The following is an 18,603-nucleotide window of genomic DNA, read 5'->3' as shown; positions in this document are numbered from 1 at the left end:
AGTCAGGTTGAGGGCCGCAGAATTCAGATGGAAAAACGGCCCTTGAGACAGCAAGTCTGGTCGGTCTGGTAGTGCCCACGGTTGGCCCACCGTGAGATGCCACAGATCCGGGTACCACGACCTCCTCGGCCAGTCTGGAGCGACGAGGATGGCACGGCGGCAGTCGGACCTGATCTTGCGTAACACTCTGGGCAACAGTGCCAGAGGAGGAAACACATAAGGCAGTTGAAACTGCGACCAATCCTGAACTAATGCGTCTGCCGCCAGAGCTCTGTGATCTTGAGACCGTGCCATGAATGCCGGGACCTTGTTGTTGTGCCGGGACGCCATGAGGTCGACGTCCGGCATCCCCCAGCGGCAACAGATCTCTTGAAACACGTCCGGGTGAAGGGACCATTCCCCCGCGTCCATGCCCTGGCGACTGAGAAAGTCTGCTTCCCAGTTTTCTACGCCCGGGATGTGAACTGCGGATATGGTGGATGCTGTGGCTTCCACCCACAGCAGAATCCGCCGGACTTCCTGGAAGGCTTGCCGACTGCGTGTTCCGCCTTGGTGGTTGATGTATGCCACCGCTGTGGAGTTGTCCGACTGAATTCGGATCTGCTTGCCTTCCAGCCACGGCTGGAACGCCTTTAGGGCAAGATACACTGCCCTTATCGCCAGAACATTGATCTGAAGGGAGGACTCTGGCTGAGTCCAGGTACCCTGAGCCCTGTGGTGGAGAAAGACCGCTCCCCACCCTGACAGACTCGCGTCCGTCGTGACCACCGCCCAGGATGGGGGTAGGAAGGATTTCCCCTTCGACAATGAAGTGGAAAGAAGCCACCACCGAAGGGAGGCTTTGGCTGCCTGAGAAAGGGAGACGTTCCTGTCGAGGGACGTCGACTTCCTGTCCCACTTGCGGAGAATGTCCCATTGAAGTGGACGCAGATGAAACTGCGCAAAAGGAACTGCCTCCATTGCTGCCACCATCTTCCCTAGAAAGTGCATGAGGCGCCTCAAGGGGTGTGACTGGCCTTGAAGGAGAGATTGCACCCCTGTCTGTAGTGAACGCTGTTTGTCCAGCGGAAGCTTCACTATCGCTGAGAGAGTATGAAACTCCATGCCGAGATATGTCAGTGATTGGGCCGGTGTCAGATTTGACTTTGGGAAATTGATGATCCACCCGAATCTCTGGAGAGTCTCCAGAGCAATGTCCAGGCTGTGTTGGCATGCCACTCGAGAGGGTGCCTTGACAAGCAGATCGTCTAAGTAAGGGATCACCGAGTGTCCCTGAGAGTGTAGGACTGCTACCACTGTTGCCATGACCTTGGTGAAGACCCGTGGTGCTGTCGCCAGGCCGAAAGGCAGTGCCACGAACTGAAGGTGCTCGTCCCCTATAGCAAAACGCAGGAAGCGCTGATGCTCTGGTGCAATCGGTACGTGGAGATAAGCATCTTTGATGTCGATTGATGCTAGGAAATCTCCTTGGGACATTGAGGCGATGACGGAGCGGAGCGATTCCATCCGGAACTGCCTGGTTTTTACGTGTTTGTTGAGCAGTTTTAGGTCCAGAACAGGACGGAAAGATCCGTCCTTTTTTGGCACCACAAACAAGTTGGAGTAAAAACCGTGACCCTGTTGCTGAAGAGGAACAGGGACCACCACTCCTTCTGCCTTCAGAGTGCACACCGCCTGAAGAAGAGCATCGGCTCGCTCGGGGGGCGGAGATGTTCTGAAGAATCGAGTCAGAGGACGAGAGCTGAACTCTATCCTGTAACCGTGAGACAGAATGTCTCTCACCCAACGGTCTTGTACCTGTGGCAGCCAGGCGTCGCAAAAGCGGGAGAGCCTGCCACCGACCGAGGATGCGGTGTGAAGAGGCCGAAAGTCATGAGGAGGCCGCTTTGGGAGCGGTTCCTCCGGCGGTCTTTTTAGGACGTGACTTAGACCGCCATGAATCGGAGTTCGTCTGACCCTTCTGTGGCCTGTTGGACGAGGAGAATTGAGACCTGCCCGCAGGCCGAAAGGACCGAAACCTCGATTGTCCCTTCCGTTGTTGAGGTCTATTTGGTTTGGACTGGGGTAAGGAAGAGTCCTTTCCCTTGGATTGTTTAATGATTTCATCCAATCGCTCACCAAACAGGCGGTCGCCAGAAAATGGCAAACCGGTTAAGAACTTTTTGGAAGCAGAGTCTGCCTTCCATTCACGTAGCCACATGGCCCTGCGGACTGCCACCGAATTGGCGGATGCTACCGCCGTACGGCTCGCAGAGTCCAGGACAGCATTAATGGCGTAGGACGCAAACGCCGATGCCTGAGAGGTTAAGGACACCACCTGCGGAGCAGAGGCACGTGTGACTGCATTAATCTGCGAGTGACAAGCTGAGATAGCTTGGAGTGCCCATACGGCTGCGAATGCCGGAGCAAAGGACGCGCCGATAGCCTCATAGATGGATTTCAACCAGAGCTCCATCTGTCTGTCAGTGGCATCTTTGAGTGAAGCCCCATCTTCCACTGCAACTATGGATCTAGCCGCCAGTCTGGAGACTGGAGGATCCACCTTGGGACACTGAGCCCAACCCTTGACAACGTCAGGGGGGAAGGGATAACGTGTGTCCTTAAGGCGCTTAGAAAAGCGCTTATCTGGACAAGCTCGGTGTTACTGGACTGCCTCTCTGAAGTCGGAGTGATCCAGAAACGTACTCATTGTACGTTTGGGAAACCTAAAACGGAATTTCTCCTGCTGAGAAGCTGACTCCTCAATTGGAGGAGCTGGGGGAGAAAGATCCAACACCTGATTGATGGACGCTATAAGGTCATTCACTATGGCGTCTCCTTCAGGTGTATCTAGGTTGAGAGCGGCCTCAGGATCAGAATCCTGATCTGCCACCTCCGCTTCATCCTCTAGAGAGTCCTCCTGCTGAGACCCTGAGCAGTGTGATGAAGTGGAGGGAAGCTCCCAGCGAGCCCGCTTAGGCGGTCTGGGACTGCGGTCCGTGTCAGAGACCTCATCTTGGGACCTATGAGTCACCCCAGGAGCACTTTGCTGCTCCAACCGAGGGGGGCCTGGGGTCAATGATTCAACAGTGCCCGGGGCCTGTGTTACCGGCCTGGACTGCAAGGCTTCTAGTATCTTAGCAGACCATTTAGCCATACTTTCAGAAAGTTTGTCAGCGAATACTGCAAACTCCGTCCCTGTCACCTGGACAGTGGTAGCAGGTGGTTCCACTTGGGCCACCAGTGGCAGAGGCTCCGGCTGAGTAAGTGCCACAGGGGCCGAGCATTGCACACAATGAGGGTAGGTGGAACCTGCCGGTAGTATAGCCGCACATGAGGTACAGGTTGCAAAGTAAGCCTGTGCTTTGGCACCCCTGCTTTTTGCGGACGACATGCTGTTGTCTCCTCTGAGTACAATCCGGGAGGGTATATAGCCAAAAACCAACAGTGCGACCGTACAGAGTAAATGTATAGCATATAAGCATATATATATATATACACACTTCGGCACCCAGGGGGGCCAGCACCTAGAAACAGGTGCGGCTTACCGACCGCCCAAAGCGGTTGTGTGACCACCAGATTCCCTGCCTGGGCCTCCCAGAGCCGTGTTGTCTCTCCTCTCCAGCTTCAGACGTGCTGAGAGGAATGGCTGCCGGCGTTCTGTGAGGAGGAGGGGGCCGTGGGCGTGCCCTAGAAAGTGCGGGAATCTGGTGCCCCACGGTGCTCAGTGAGGGGGGAGGAGGATACAAAGTATGCTCCAGCCCTCAGCGCTGACGTCCAGTGCAGCGTCCCTCCCTTCCCCTGACTGGCAGGCCCGGGGGCGGGAATATGCGGTACTAGGCCGCAGAAGCCGGGGACTAAAGTTATAAGCGCGGCCGGCAAACAAGTGCGGTCAGCGCGGTAGTCCCGGCGCACTAACACACCCAGCAGTGCTGCAGCGTGTACGACACAAGCGCTCCATGCGCCGTCCCCAAGGGGACACAGAGTACCTCACAGTAGCAGGGCCTTGTCCCTGACGATACCCAGCTCCTGTCCAGCAGATTCCCCAGGGGCTGCGGAGGGAGCACGGTCCCAGTGCCTGGAGACCGATTAGGATCCCACTTCACCCAGAGCCCTTAAAGGGAACCTGTCAGCAGAAATTTCCCCTAAAACCTAACAGATTCCCCCTCTGCAGCTCCTGGGCTGCATTCTAGAAAGGTCCCTGTTAGTATTGTGGCCCCTTTCTGACCAAAAAAAAGAGTTTATAAAGAGGTACCTTTTTGGCTTCGGATTCTATAAATCTGACACGGGGGCGGGCAGCCTGATGGCCGTTATTCTGCCCTCTGGTCCTGTATGCCGCCCCCATCGCTGATTTCCATACTTTTGGACGCCGCCCACTGCTCCAGCCATCCCCGCGCATGCCCAGTGCCAGTCTCACGGGACTGAGCACTGTGACCGCTGGTGACGTGTGCGCAGGCAAGTGATTATGGGCGGGACTGTGACTGTTATCAGCAAGTACCCGCCCATAATCTCGTGAGCGCGCAAACCTCTCCAGCGTCACACTGTGCTCAGTGTAGATGCTAGACTGTATGGGCTGCTTCCAGGGATGACGTCCCTTTGTCACGCGATAGTATTTTGAACACGCCCCTATCACGTGACAAAGGGACGTCATCCCTGGAAGCAGCCCATACAGTCTAGCATCTACACTGAGCACAGTGTGACGCTGGAGAGGTTTGCGCGCTCACGAGATTATGGGCGGGTACTTGCTGATAACAGTCACAGTCCCGCCCATAATCACTTGCCTGCGCACACATCACCAGCAGTCACAGTGCTCAGTCCCGTGAGACTGGCACTGGGCATGCGCGGGGATGGCTGGAGCAGTGGGCGGCGTCCAAAAGTATGGAAATCAGCGATGGGGGCGGCATACAGGACCAGGGGGCAGAATAACGGCCATCAGGCTGCCCGCCCCCGTGTCAGATTTATAGAATCCGAAGCCAAAAAGGTACCTCTTTATAAACTCTTTTTTTTGGTCAGAAAGGGGCCACAATACTAACAGGGACCTTTCTAGAATGCAGCCCAGGAGCTGCAGAGGGGGAATCTGTTAGGTTTTAGGGGAAATTTCTGCTGACAGGTTCCCTTTAAGGGATGGGGAAGGAAAACAGCATGTGGCTCCTGCCTATGTACCCGCAATGGGTACCTCAACCTTAACAGCACCGCCGACCAGAGTGGGGTGAGAAGGGAGCATGCCGGGGGCCCTGTTATGGGCCCTCTTTTCTTCCATCCGATATAGTCAGCAGCTGCTGCTGACTAAATTGTGGAGCTATGCGTGCATGTGTGCCTCCTTCGCACAAAGCATAAAAACTGAGGAGCCCGTGATGCACGGGGGGGTGTATAGGCAGAAGGGGAGGGGCTTTACACTTTTAAGTGTAATACTTTGTGTGGCCTCCGGAGGCAGAAGCTATACACCCAATTGTCTGGGTCTCCCAATGGAGCGACAAAGAAATCAGCAATTCTAGGCTCTGCATTGTACTGTAGGTAACAGAGGTTTCCCTGACTAGCACAGTGATGACATTTGGACGGGCCATTAATATCAAATCGGTGGAGGCCTGACTTCCAGCTCCCATACTGGTCAGTAGATGGAGTGATCTGTGATGTTCGCCCCTTATTGTTTGCCATGCACAAAACAAACTGGCTGCCAGGTGACCGGATGTCCGATGCCCACTACGTCAGAATCAATGACTCAGAAAACGACTTTAAAAATGCCAAAGAAATTGCTTGAAATAGAAAACAAATATGACTTAAAGGGTTAAGCCAGATCAAACTACACTATGATCATCATGACATGACCAAAGGCCGTGTTGGCACTACATAGACTATAGACTGTCACAAAGGTGTCCTTGTCATACCCACAGCTAAGCCAAAAAAATAATTATATACCGCATTTTGCACCTCAAATTTAGGGGACAAAAAAAACAAACTGGTCCTTTTTACAATCCAGTGGTGTCTTACCGGGGAGACGTGTCAGTGGTGATGGAGCAGGGTCACAGGAGGCAGGGGCGGTGTTGGAGTAAGGGCATGCAGCGGGCAGTACGGTGGGTTTCCCAGACGCTGGCAGCGAGAGCCGTGAGCGAGGCAGGCAAGATCCAGAAACTGTCGACGGTGCAGGCTTCAAAGAAATGGAGCCCAGAGTCGGAGCGTGCGCAGATTGAGCTATAAGCTCAATGACAAGCCAAGAATGGTACTTCTTGGCACCATTTTCCTTAAGTCCGCTGCTGGGAGATCAATGGGCTGGAGGCGGCTTGTGTGTAGATGAGATCTGTGCACGTGCCAACTCCGGGTACCATTATTTTAACCCTGCACCACCGCCATTTTCAAGATGGCCCCTGCCAAGGCCTCATTGCTTGCAGCCCCAGCAGCACAGTGCACCCCAGCAGCATTGTTGCTACCTCCTGCAACCCCTCTCCACTACCTCCCAGTAAGCTACAATTGGATTATAAGCACTCCCTCATTTTCTTCCCAAATGTTACACACACACATTATATATTATTATTATATATATATATATATATATATATATATATATATATATATATTTTACATAGACCATGACAATATTATTAAAGCTGACAACGACGCCGCATCTGCTCATACATGCCCAACCTGGTCCACATATGGCAGGTATCACGCACCTGCACTATTCATGAGAATGAATTAGGAGCGTAATACTTGCTAAATGTGCACACGTCCCTGCAGACGTGACGTCTTTTCTCACCTCACAATGTGGAAGTGATTGATGCAAGACAAGCTTTTGATTTTCCTTACAATCACTTACCGCAGGGTACTGGCTGGCATGTGGTGTGAGGTTTTTGAAGGCCCACTGAATGTTCTGGTGTGAGGCAAGTTGACGAGTGAAGGCAGGCGACTGCTCACAACACATACGAAGAATACCGTAATAGGCAGGCAGCATGCCACGATTGAAGAGCACCACATCTTGGTCATCATGGTCAGCCAAAATATAGTTGAAGGCAATATTCTTGGTGACCACAGGGTTCTGAACAATAAGGCGCACGTTGTCAGGAGAGTCAACACATACGTTGTACCAGAAAGAAAGCAATGCCTGCTTATTGTGGTTCGTGGCTATGGCTGGTTCAGACAGTTTGGGTTGGAAGAGGTTCCACAAGTCCATAAAATATGTGGAGAACATGAGCTTTTCAGTTTTGGAAATCAAACAATAGGTCATAAAACTAAAATATGGCACCAGTTTAGTGGTACCATGCACAGCAGCATCAACATAGAGCTTTGCTCTGGAAAGGAGGCCGAGGAGGACATTGTACACCTGATGAAGAACAACCGTTGTGTCTGGACTAAGGGGTAGGTCTCGTGTAGGAATGTGAAGAGAACGTGTCGATCTGAACATCTGCCGAAAAGAGTTACTTGGGATCAGGGACACTAGCAGGTAGGCAGCAGCTATAAAGAAAAAAACAAAAACAACATTACTCAAACAAGACACAAAAAAGAAAAAAAAACAACAACTTTTACTGTCTCACATGGTTTTCTAGTTAGGCTGTGTACACATCTGAAGGGCTTCCTGATGCAAGCAAAGTGAATGAGAATCCTGACGTTGAGCATTTCTGACTCGCAGATTGCACAACATAACTGTTGGTCCCAACCCCATTTATAAGGCAAGAAATCCCACTAAGGCCGGTTTCACACATCCGGCTTTTCTCCACTTTATCAGATCCGTTGCGCTCCTGTACAGTGTATACATTACAATCGCCGCGCTGCAACTTCCTGGTCACATGCTCTGATCACATGACAGCATGTGACCGGAGCTTGTTGCGCGGCCATTGTACTGTATACACTGTACGGGAGCGCGCCGGATCCGACAAAGTGGAGAAAAGCCGGATGTGTGAAACCGGCCTTATCAAACCTGACAGGACACACTTGTGAAGCGAAAACCATTTTTGGTGACTACCTCTTGAAGCTCATCAAGAGAATGACAAGAATGTGCAAGCAGTAATCAAAGCAAAAGGTGGCTACTTTGAAGAACCTAGAATATAAGACACTCAGTTGTTTCACACTTTTTTGTTAAGTATTTCATTCCACATGTGCTAATTCATAGTTTTAATGCCTTCAATGTGAATCTACAATTTTCAGAGTCCTGAAAATAAAGAAAACTCTTTGAATGAGAAGGTGTCCAACGTTTGGTCTGTACTGTACACTAAACTGGTATTCCATCTGGATCGCCATCAGTGGGCTCCAATAATTACACAGGCTACTAGGTGTGGGAGATGGTTTCATGTTCCCACAATGACTGGTTGGATCACCCTTAGCAGACAACAGGCAGTTTTGTCTATGGAATCAATGGCTTGCAGACACTTCAATCATTATACATACTAAATAGTGACAGGTGAATAGTAATTATTTGTAACGAATCTTAAAAGTCCTATTTCGGTATTTGTCACGAATAATGAATCTAATGCAAGTCACTGGGGAACCCGAGCATTTTTGTTGTCATGACAAATACTGGAATAATACTCTGTATTCAGCAAGCATTATCCGAACACTAATAGTTACTATTCCCTCATCACGAATACTAAACAGATGATAGGGAGCACATTGATCCGCAACTAGGGTTATTTTAACAGAGGGCATTTGCAGAGCTCACTACAGTAAGACGACAGTGCTAAAGTGCTGTTTGGCATCTACCAGACCCCTGATGACACTTCATGCGGCGAAACATGTTGGTGAGGCAAGTCTCTAGATTTTAAATCCAGCCCGAATAGGTAGTTTAACCCCTTAACGACCGCGGGCCGTAAAATTACGTCCTTGCGGTCATAATGTTACTGCCCGCGGTCTGCCGGCAGCATCATGCTGCGATCGGCACACATCTCAGCTGATTTTCACAGCTGAGATGTGTGCCTGCTAGGCACGAGCAGAATCGTTATCTGCTCGTGCCGTTTAACCCCTTAAATGGCGCTGTCAATATGTGACAGCGCCATTATAAGCGCGATCGCGGTAAACATTTCCTTACCGCCCGATACCGGAAGTCATGTGACGCGATCACGTGACTCCCGATAGTTGTCATGGTAGCACAGGGTCATGTGATGACTCCTGTACTACACCTGACTTGCTTTCACTTTCGCTGAAAGAAAGAAAGAAAGAGAGCGTATCTGCTGCTTACAGCCTTGTAGCTGTGATCAGCAGATACTGCAGAGCGATCGGAATGCTGATCGCAATAGCCCCCTAGGGGGACTAGAAAAATAAAAAAGTAAAAAAAAAGTAAAAGTAAAAAAAAAAAAAAAACCTAAAAGTTGAAATCACCCCCCATTCGCCCCATTGAAAATTAAAGGGTTAAAAAAATAAAAAATACACACACATTTGGTATCGCTGCGTTCAGAAACGCCCGATCTATCAAAATATAAAATCAATTAATCTGATCAATATACGGCGTAGCGGCAAAAAAAATTCCAAACGCCAAAACGATGTTTTTTTGTCGACACAACTTTTGCGCAAAATGCAATAAGAGGCGATCAAAACGTAGCATCTGCGCAAAAATGGTACCGTTAAAAACGTCAGCTCGAGACGCAAAAAATAAGCAGTCATTGAGCCATAGATCCCGAAAAATGAGAACGCTACGGGTCACTGAATATGGCGTAAAACGTGCGCCACTTTTTTCGGACAAACTTCCGATTTTTTTTTAACCCCTTATATAAAAGTAAACCTATAGATGTTTGGTGTCTACGAACTCGCACTGACCTAAGGCATCACACCCACACATCAGTTTTACCATATAGTGAACACAGTGAATAAAATATCTCAAAAACCATAGTGCTATTGCACTTTTTGCAATTTTTCTGCATTTGGAATTTTTTTGCCGTTTTCTAGTAACTATATGGTAAAACTGATGGTTTCATTTAAAAGTACAGCTCGTTCCGCAAAAAATGAGCCCTCACATGACCATCTTGACTGAAAAATAAAAAAAGTTACGTCTCAGAAAAAGAATGGCGTAAAAAAAAACGGAAAGCGAAAAATCGGCCGGTCGTGAAGGGGTTAATGCAGAATATTTGCATTACATATAAAATAGCAAAATATTGTTGATACAAATCAGAGATTTGGTTTAATCATTAAAGAGATAATTTAAATTATTAAATTGTTTTAGTTAGCATGAAAACAATCAAGTGTGTCACCGACTTGTTTTTTTTCCTATCTGCTTTCATTCTCCTACACATACAGCAGTTATCTATCTTTACAGCTGGTTCCCATGTTGCTCGGACATTCATCCTTGCCCAGACCCTGGCCGACCGTGCGCAGAAGCTACATTCGATGAGAACGTTTAACTTCTATTATCCCAACCACCTCTCTCTAGCCCATTAATTTCTAAACAGCAGTTATCTGCTTACTTTCTTCTCAACTCCTGACAAGCTGCTGATATCAATCTTGCAAAATCACCTGCCCAGCAGCTGTCAGAGCAGGTCTCCTAATCACAGCACAAGGCTCTCCCTCTGCTGTCTGGAGTTGTGTGCTTTTTCATCTGCCTTATCTCAATTCCAGCAGTGTGGACTCCAGAACAAACCACTTATGGCGGAAGTGGCTGAAAGCATTACAGAAGACCTTGTGCTGAGATTTATAGTTCTACTAAGGGGTGCTTCACACACAGCGAGCTCGCTGCCGAGATCGCTGCTGAGTCACGCTTTTTGTGACGCAGCAGTGACATCATTAGCGATCTCGCTGTGTGTGACACTGAGCAGCGATCTGGCCCCTGCTGCGAGATCGCTGCTCGTTACACACAGCCCTGGTTCGTTTTCTTCAAAGCCGCTCTCCTGCTGTGACACACAGATCGCTGTGTGTGACAGCAAGAGAGCGACAAATGAAGCGAGCAGGGAGCAGGAGCCGGCGTCTGACAGCTGAGGTAAGCTGTATCCAAGATAAACATCGGGTAACCAAGGTGGTTACCCGATATTTACCTTAGTTACCAGCCTCCGCAGCTCTCACGCTGCCTGTGCTGCCGGCTCCGGCTCTCTGCACATGTAGCTGCTGTACACATCGGGTTAATTAACCCGATGTGTACAGCAGCTAGGAGAGCAAGGAGCCAGCGCTCAGTGTGCGTGGCTCCCTGCTCTCTGCACATGTAGCTGCATTACACATCGGGTTAATTAACCCGATGTGTACTGTAGCTAGGAGAGCAAGGAGCCAGCGCTTAGTGTGCGCGGCTCCCTGCTCCCTGCTCACACTGGTAACTAATGTAAACATCGGGTAACCATACCCGATGTTTACTTTAGTTACCAGTCTCCGCAGCTTCCAGACGGCGGCTCCGTGCAAGCGCAACGTCGCTTGCACGTCGCTGCTGGCTGGGGGCTGTTCACTGGTCGCTGGTGAGATCTGCCTGTTTGACAGCTCACCAGCGACCATGTAGCGATGCAGCAGCGATCCTGACCAGGTCAGATCGCTGGTCGGATCGCTGCTGCATCGCTAAGTGTGAAGGTACCCTAATACTACAGATCTACTACTCCACAGAACGACAGACTGCTCTGAAAGAAACCAGAAAGTTAGAGACTGGAAAGCTGTGTGCTTCCCAAGAGACAACTTCAGAATAAACCTTAAAGGAATGCTGCTCAGCACTACTCTACTAATACCGTCTCACCGGCAGAGATGTGTTTTTAAAGTATGCACTAAATATCACTGTTTCACAACAAGCTATTTTTTTCTAAGACAAATAAAAGTTAAATTTTAATATAGTCTTAGCGTATTGGGATATTTGCCATATTACTAAATTTAACACAGTTCTGCTGATTGACCAAGCATAACATTTAAAAGGCTGCCTATTATCAGATGGGACAGTTAGGGGTTTCCACAATAATACTGTACCAAAGACTCTACACCAGAACAGATCAGACATCCAGGAAGCTGCATACGCTGGTAAATTTAACCTTCAAAACTAACAGAATTGTTGTTGCTGCTGTGCATTATGATACAGAGCATAAATCAGGATCAGTACACGTATGCAATTCATACTGTAAAGCTAAATAAAGGAATTGTCCACTAGATAAATATTGATGACCTATCCTCAGGATAGAGCATTAATATCAAATTAATGCAGGTCTGACACCTTGCTGTCAGCTGTTATTAGCTCCAGCGATGTTAAGATGTAAGCAGGGAATGGAGCAGAAAAGCACACAGTTACAGAAGCGGTGTAGTGCCACTTGCAAGAACTTCAGCTCCGCTACTATTTACCGGTCGACAGTCAAAAGACCGAGCAGACTCCCTGACCACTACTATGCTGTGTGCTTTGCCAGTCCTTAAGAGAACTATGGAGCTGCACAGTTCTGACTCTTCCTGACACAAATGTGCTCAGCTATCTGATTGGTTCCTTTTGTTTGTTTGCTGCTTATACAACCTACAAAACGTTCTGCCCGTCAGTAGCAAGCTGCCCTTACTGTGTATATAAGGGCCAGACTTCTCTGCTCCCCCCCCTCCTCTGCTGTCAATAAAGCTGCTGGAGGTTCAGGACAGCAAAATGTGGAGGGCTGGCTGGGTAGACACCGGGTTATGGTAATGCTGAAACAGGACTTATAGGAGTTGTCCCACAGGTAATTGAATAGGTAAGTCCATGCTGTGAATACATTTCTAGATCACCTAGATCTACCAAGATCCCCTCACTGACCGAATATCAGAACGACCGCTCCTGCCAGCGATTTAGCTGCTCCAGGTCAACAGAGCATCTCTTCCTCTACTGGGCTGCTCTGTTGAATGGGTGACGCCGAATGACAGGTGTATCAGCTGGCTCCCCGCAGTGAAGGCGGCAGAGCAGAGCGGGAGAAAAGCTGCTGTCGATGTGACAGCGGGAGCCGCAGAAACGCCTGCAGGGGCGGTCTATGGCTGCTATGTGCAGCAGAAATTGGCACTAAGCACTATCTCCCTATTAATTCTTAAACCCATAGCAAAAAATAAATAAATAGAAAGTTGTGGACTTTTTCCCTTTAAGTAGTATCTATTCTGCTTAAGGCTATGTGCGCACTAGGCCGTTTTACCCGCGGATTTACCCGCGGATTTGCTGCGAAAATTTCTTGAGAAATGTCTGCAATCTTTGTGCAGACATTTCCCAGCAAATCCTATGAGAGAAAAAAATAGCTGTGCGCACGCTGCGGATTTTTCTCAAGAAATTCCCTTGAGAAGATTTTCTTGAGAAAATTTCTTGAGAAAATGAGCATGTCAATTCTTTTCCGCAGGTACCTGCGGATTTCTGCAGTACAGCCTGTAAAATCTGCAGGGAACAACCTGCGGGAAAATCGCGACAAATCCGCATGCGGATTTACCGCGGATTTGGTGATTTTTTCCGGAGGTCCGGAAATCTTCCACTCCCAGAAGTTTCTCAAGAAATGTTCTTGAGAAACTTCACATTTCTAGTGCGCACAAAGCCCTACACCATGAAATGTAGTTAGAAAAAGATAAAAAGTTATATAAGTAGAGCAGGATACTTTACAAGTCTAGTGTCCAATAACTTTCAGCTGTGCTGCATCTGCTCTGTATGTTCTTTGCTAATATTTAGTAATATTTATGTGGCAGGCACTAGTTAGCCCCTCCACTGTTATAGACTTAAGCTTCAAGGCACTTACATGTTCTCACTCTTGGGTAGTTGTGGGCGAGCAGGAAACGTTCCACCCAGTTCTCCATGTTCTGGAGCACCCAGCTATGGGCCAGCTTGTTCCGTGGTGTTTGCACTGCCAGCCAATCCAAGCACTGAGATGGGTTGTACTCAATCACCTTTATGAAGAAAAAATAAAATATGCATGAGTAAAGCAAAAGTTTCCACAACGATCAGTGCGGTGTTTTTATTGCATCTACTTACCTCCCAGATTCTTTGTAAAATAAAGGAAGCAAATGGCGGCATCCCAGGTGGCCCACCGGCAAACTCCATTATCATCGTCAGCAGTTTGAAGAAGGGATTAGCAGCCTAAAAACACATTTTTAGCTTTAGAATTCAGATTTTTATTTTTAAAAGGGTAAAAATTGTACAAGCAAAGGGATTGTTAAGTATGAATCTGGTAAATAAATGCTTCTCACCTCTGGGGTCAGCTTTGCTATGGATGTGAAGAGCATTGATGCAATCTTTAAAATAAATAAATAAAAATACAGGTAAAAGAATATTAATACATTTTTCCTTAAATCTTATGGACTGCCAATATGTGGATCCTCTGAATATACTCAGTAGATTATTCATTAGAGTGTAACTGTCATTTTAAGTTTTATTTCATAAATCAATATTTATCAATACTTCTTTCTCTGCCAGGATTGATCAGTCATTATCAAAACTCTCAATTCTAAGGTAAAATCTGTATTCAGTGAAGACTTTCCCATTACTGAGATAGGAGATTGCAGCTGTTACTGATGAGACTCTGAAAAGGGGAGGAGCTGGAGGCCGGAGGAGGGGGGAGGGTCCCTAGAGGTCGAAGAAGGGGCGGAGGGGACCTAGAGGTGGGAGGAGGGGGGAGGTCCCTAGAGGTCGAAGAAGGGGCGGAGAGGACCTAGAGGCCGGAGGGGGGGGGGGGTCCCTAGAGGTCAAAGAAGGGGCGGAGGGGACCTAGAGGCCGGAGGGGGTGGGGAGTGGTGAGGGGGTGGGGGGTGGTGAGGGGACCTAGAGGCCGGAGGGGGGATGAGACAGAGAGGCTGAGAGGGGGAACCAATCACAAATTCTTTGGTATTATTATCTTCATTTATTTTGCTCGCAATGAAGAAACACAAAAGAGAATGAAACAAAAGAAGGGAATTTTGTTACTTACCGTAAATTCCTTTTCTTCTAGCTCCTATTGGGAGACCCAGACGATTGGGTGTATAGCACTGCCTCCGGAGGCCACACAAAGCATTACACTAAAAAGTGTAAGGCCCCTCCCCTTCTGGCTATACACCCCCCGTGGGATCACGGGCTCAGCAGTTTTAGTGCTAAAGCAAGAAGGAGGAAAGCCAATAACTGGTTTAAACAAATTCACTCCGAAGTAACATCGGAGAACTGAAAACCGTTCAACATGAACAACATGTGTACCCGAACAAAACCAACAATCCCGAAGGACAACAGGGCGGGTGCTGGGTCTCCCAATAGGAGCTAGAAGAAAAGGAATTTACGGTAAGTAACAAAATTCCCTTCTTCTTCGGCGCTCCATTGGGAGACCCAGACGATTGGGACGTCCAAAAGCAGTCCCTGGGTGGGTAAAGAAATACCTCATGTTAGAGCTGCAAGACAGCCTTCCCCTACGGGGAGGTCACTGCCGCCTGCAGGACTCTTCTACCTAGGCTGGCGTCCGCCGAAGCATAGGTATGCACCTGATAATGTTTGGTGAAAGTGTGCAGACTCGACCAGGTAGCTGCCTGGCACACCTGTTGAGCCGTAGCCTGGTGTCGTAATGCCCAGGACGCACCCACGGCTCTGGTAGAGTGGGCCTTCAGCCCTGATGGAACCGGAAGCCCAGCAGAACGGTAGGCTTCAAGAATTGGTTCTTTGATCCATCGAGCCAAGGTGGCTTTGGAAGCCTGCGACCCTTTGCGCTTACCAGCGACAAGGAGTGCATCCGAGCGGCGCAGTGGCGCCGTGCGGGAAATGTAGATTCTGAGTGCTCTCACCAGATCTAACAAATGTAAGTCCTTTTCATACCGAAGAACTGGATGAGGACAAAAGGAAGGTAAGGAGATATCCTGATTAAGATGAAAAGAGGATACCACCTTAGGGAGAAACTCCTGAATGGGGCGCAGCACTACCTTGTCCTGGTGGAACACCAGGAAGGGAGCCTTGGATGACAGCGCTGCTAGCTCAGACACTCTCCGAAGAGACGTGACCGCCACTAGAAAAGCCACTTTCTGTGAGAGACGAGAAAGTGAAACATCCCTCAGAGGCTCGAAGGGCGGCTTCTGGAGAGAAACTAGTACCCTGTTTAGATCCCATGGATCTAACGGCCGCCTGTACGGAGGGACGATATGACAAACCCCCTGCAGGAACGTGCGCACCTGAGAAAGTCGTGCTAGACGCTTCTGAAAAAACACGGATAGTGCCGAGACTTGCCCTTTAAGGGAGCCGAGCGACAAGCCCTTTTCCAACCCAGATTGCAGGAAGGAAAGAAAAGTAGGTAACGCGAATGGCCAGGGGGATACTCCTTGTGCAGAGCACCAGGATAAGAAAATCCTCCACGTTCTGTGGTAGATCTTAGCAGAAGTGGACTTCCTAGCCTGTCTCATGGTGGCAACGACTCCTTGGGATAATCCTGAAGACGCTAGGATCCAGGACTCAATGGCCACACAGTCAGGTTCAGGGCCGCAGAATTCCGATGGAAAAACGGCCCTTGGGACAGTAAGTCTGGTCGGTCTGGTAGTGTCCACGGTTGGCCGACCGTGAGATGCCACAGATCCGGATACCACGACCTCCTCGGCCAGTCTGGGGCGACGAGTATGACGCGGCTGCAATCGGATCTGATCTTGCGTAGCACTCTGGGCAAGAGTGCCAGAGGTGGGAACACATAAGGGAGCCGGAACTGCGACCAATCTTGCACTAAGGCGTCTGCCGCCAGAGCTCTTTGATCGCGAGACCGCGCCATGAACGTCGGGACCTTGTTGTTGTGCCGCGACGCCATTAGGTCGACGTCCGGCACCCCCCAGCGGCGACAGATTTAATGAAACACGTCCGGGTGAAGGGACCATTCCCCTGCGTCCATGCCCTGGCGACTGAGGAAGTCTGCTTCCCAGTTTTCTACGCCCGGGATGTGAACCGCTGATATGGTGGATGCTCTGTCCTCCACCCACAACAGAATCCGCCGGACTTCCTGGAAGGCTTGCCGACTGCGTGTTCCTCCTTGGTGGTTGATGTATGCCACCGCTGTGGAGTTGTCCGACTGAATTCGGATCTGCTTTCCTTCCAGCCACTGCTGGAAGGCTAGTAGGGCAAGATACACTGCCCTGATTTCCAGAACATTGATCTGAAGGGTGGACTCCTGCTGAGTCCACGTCCCTTGAGCCCTGTGGTGGAGAAAAACTGCTCCCCACCCTGACAGACTCGCGTCTGTCGTGACCACTGCCCAGGATGGGGGTAGGAATGATCTTCCCTGTGATAATGAGGTGGGAAGAAGCCACCATTGCAGAGAGTCCTTGGCCGTCTGGGAAAGGGAGACTTTCCTGTCCAGGGAAGTTGACTTCCCGTCCCATTGGCGGAGAATGTCCCATTGAAGTGGGCGCAGATGAAACTGTGCAAACGGGACTGCCTCCATTGCTGCCACCATCTTCCCTAGGAAGTGCATGAGGCGCCTTAAGGAGTGCGACTGACCATGAAGGAGAGACTGTACCCCTGTTTGTAGTGACCGCTGCTTGTCCAGTGGAAGCTTCACTATCGCTGATAGAGTATGAAACTCCATGCCAAGATACGTTAGTGATTGAGTCGGTGACAGATTTGACTTTGAAAAGTTGATGATCCACCCGAAAGTCTGGAGAGTCTCCAGCGCAACATTCAGGCTGTGTTGGCATGCCTCTTGAGAGGGTGCTTTGACAAGTAGATCGTCCAAGTAAGGGATCACCGAGTGTCCCTGGGAGTGCAAGACTGCTACCACTGCCGCCATGACCTTGGTGAAAACCCGTGGGGCTGTTGCCAGACCAAATGGCAGAGCTACGAACTGGAGATGTTCGTCTCTTATCACAAAACGTAGAAAATGTTGGTGCTCTGTAGCAATCGGCACGTGGAGATAAGCATCCTTGATGTCTATTGATGCAAGGAAATCTCCTTGAGACATTGAGGCAATGACGGAGCGGAGAGATTCCATCCGGAACCGCCTGGTTTTCACGTGCTTGTTGAGCAGCTTTAGGTCCAGAACAGGACGGAACGAGCCGTCCTTTTTTGGAACCACGAAGAGATTGGAGTAAAAACCTTGCCCTTGTTCCTGAAGAGGAACAGGGATCACCACTCCTTCTGCTCTTAGTGAGCCCACCGCCTGAAGAAGAGCATCTGCCCGGTCGGGATGTGGGGAAGTTCTGAAGAACCGAGGCGGAGGACGAGAACTGAACTCTATCCTGTACCCGTGAGACAAAATGTCTGTTACCCACCGGTCCTTGACCTGTGGCAGCCAAATGTCGCAAAAGCGGGAGAGCCTGCCACCGACCGAGGATGCGGAGGGAGGAGGCCGAAAGTCATGAGGCAGCCGCCTTGGAAGCGGTTCCTCCGGTTGCTTTCTTGGGGCGTGAGTGAGCCCGCCAGGAATCTGAGCCCCTTTGCTCCTTCTGAGTCCCTTTGGACGAGGAGAATTGGGCCTTGCCGGAGCCTCGAAAGGACCGAAACCTCGACTGCCACCTCCTTTGTTGAGGTTTGCTTGATCTGGGCTGGGGTAAGGAGGAGTCTTTACCCTTGGACTGTTTAATGCCACCGAGTTGGCAGACGCCATTGAGGTACGGCTCGTAGAGTCCAGTACAGCGTTGATAGCATAGGTCGCAAACGCAGACATTTGCGAAGTTAAGGACTCCACTTGCGGCACTGCTGGACGTATGATAGAGTCCACCTGTGCCAGACCAGCTGAAATAGCTTGGAGTGCCCACACGGCCGCGAATGCTGGAGCAAACGACGCGCCGATAGCTTCATAGACAGATTTCAACCAAAGGTCCATCTGTCTGTCATTGGCATCT

At 49.7% G+C, this 18,603-nt stretch overlaps 1 protein-coding gene across 3 annotated transcripts in view; it reads right to left on the bottom strand.

Annotated features, from left to right (window-relative positions):
* The window catches only part of USP34 (ubiquitin specific peptidase 34), a 386,361-nt gene that overhangs the window by 33,048 nt on the left and 334,710 nt on the right, over nt 1–18,603 (bottom strand). For all 3 annotated transcript variants that reach the window (XM_075339351.1, XM_075339349.1, XM_075339350.1), the window contains 4 exons: nt 14,023–14,067; nt 13,808–13,912; nt 13,575–13,722; nt 6,791–7,425 (listed from right to left, as the gene is read on the bottom strand). In XM_075339351.1, the coding sequence (XP_075195466.1) occupies nt 6,791–7,425; nt 13,575–13,722; nt 13,808–13,912; nt 14,023–14,067 (933 nt within the window). The remainder of the gene's footprint in view (nt 1–6,790; nt 7,426–13,574; nt 13,723–13,807; nt 13,913–14,022; nt 14,068–18,603) is intronic.

This window comes from Anomaloglossus baeobatrachus, chromosome 3 (genome assembly GCF_048569485.1).
Source record: "Anomaloglossus baeobatrachus isolate aAnoBae1 chromosome 3, aAnoBae1.hap1, whole genome shotgun sequence".
Classification (NCBI taxonomy): domain Eukaryota; kingdom Metazoa; phylum Chordata; class Amphibia; order Anura; family Aromobatidae; genus Anomaloglossus; species Anomaloglossus baeobatrachus.
This window is presented reverse-complemented; position numbering and strand designations above follow the sequence as displayed.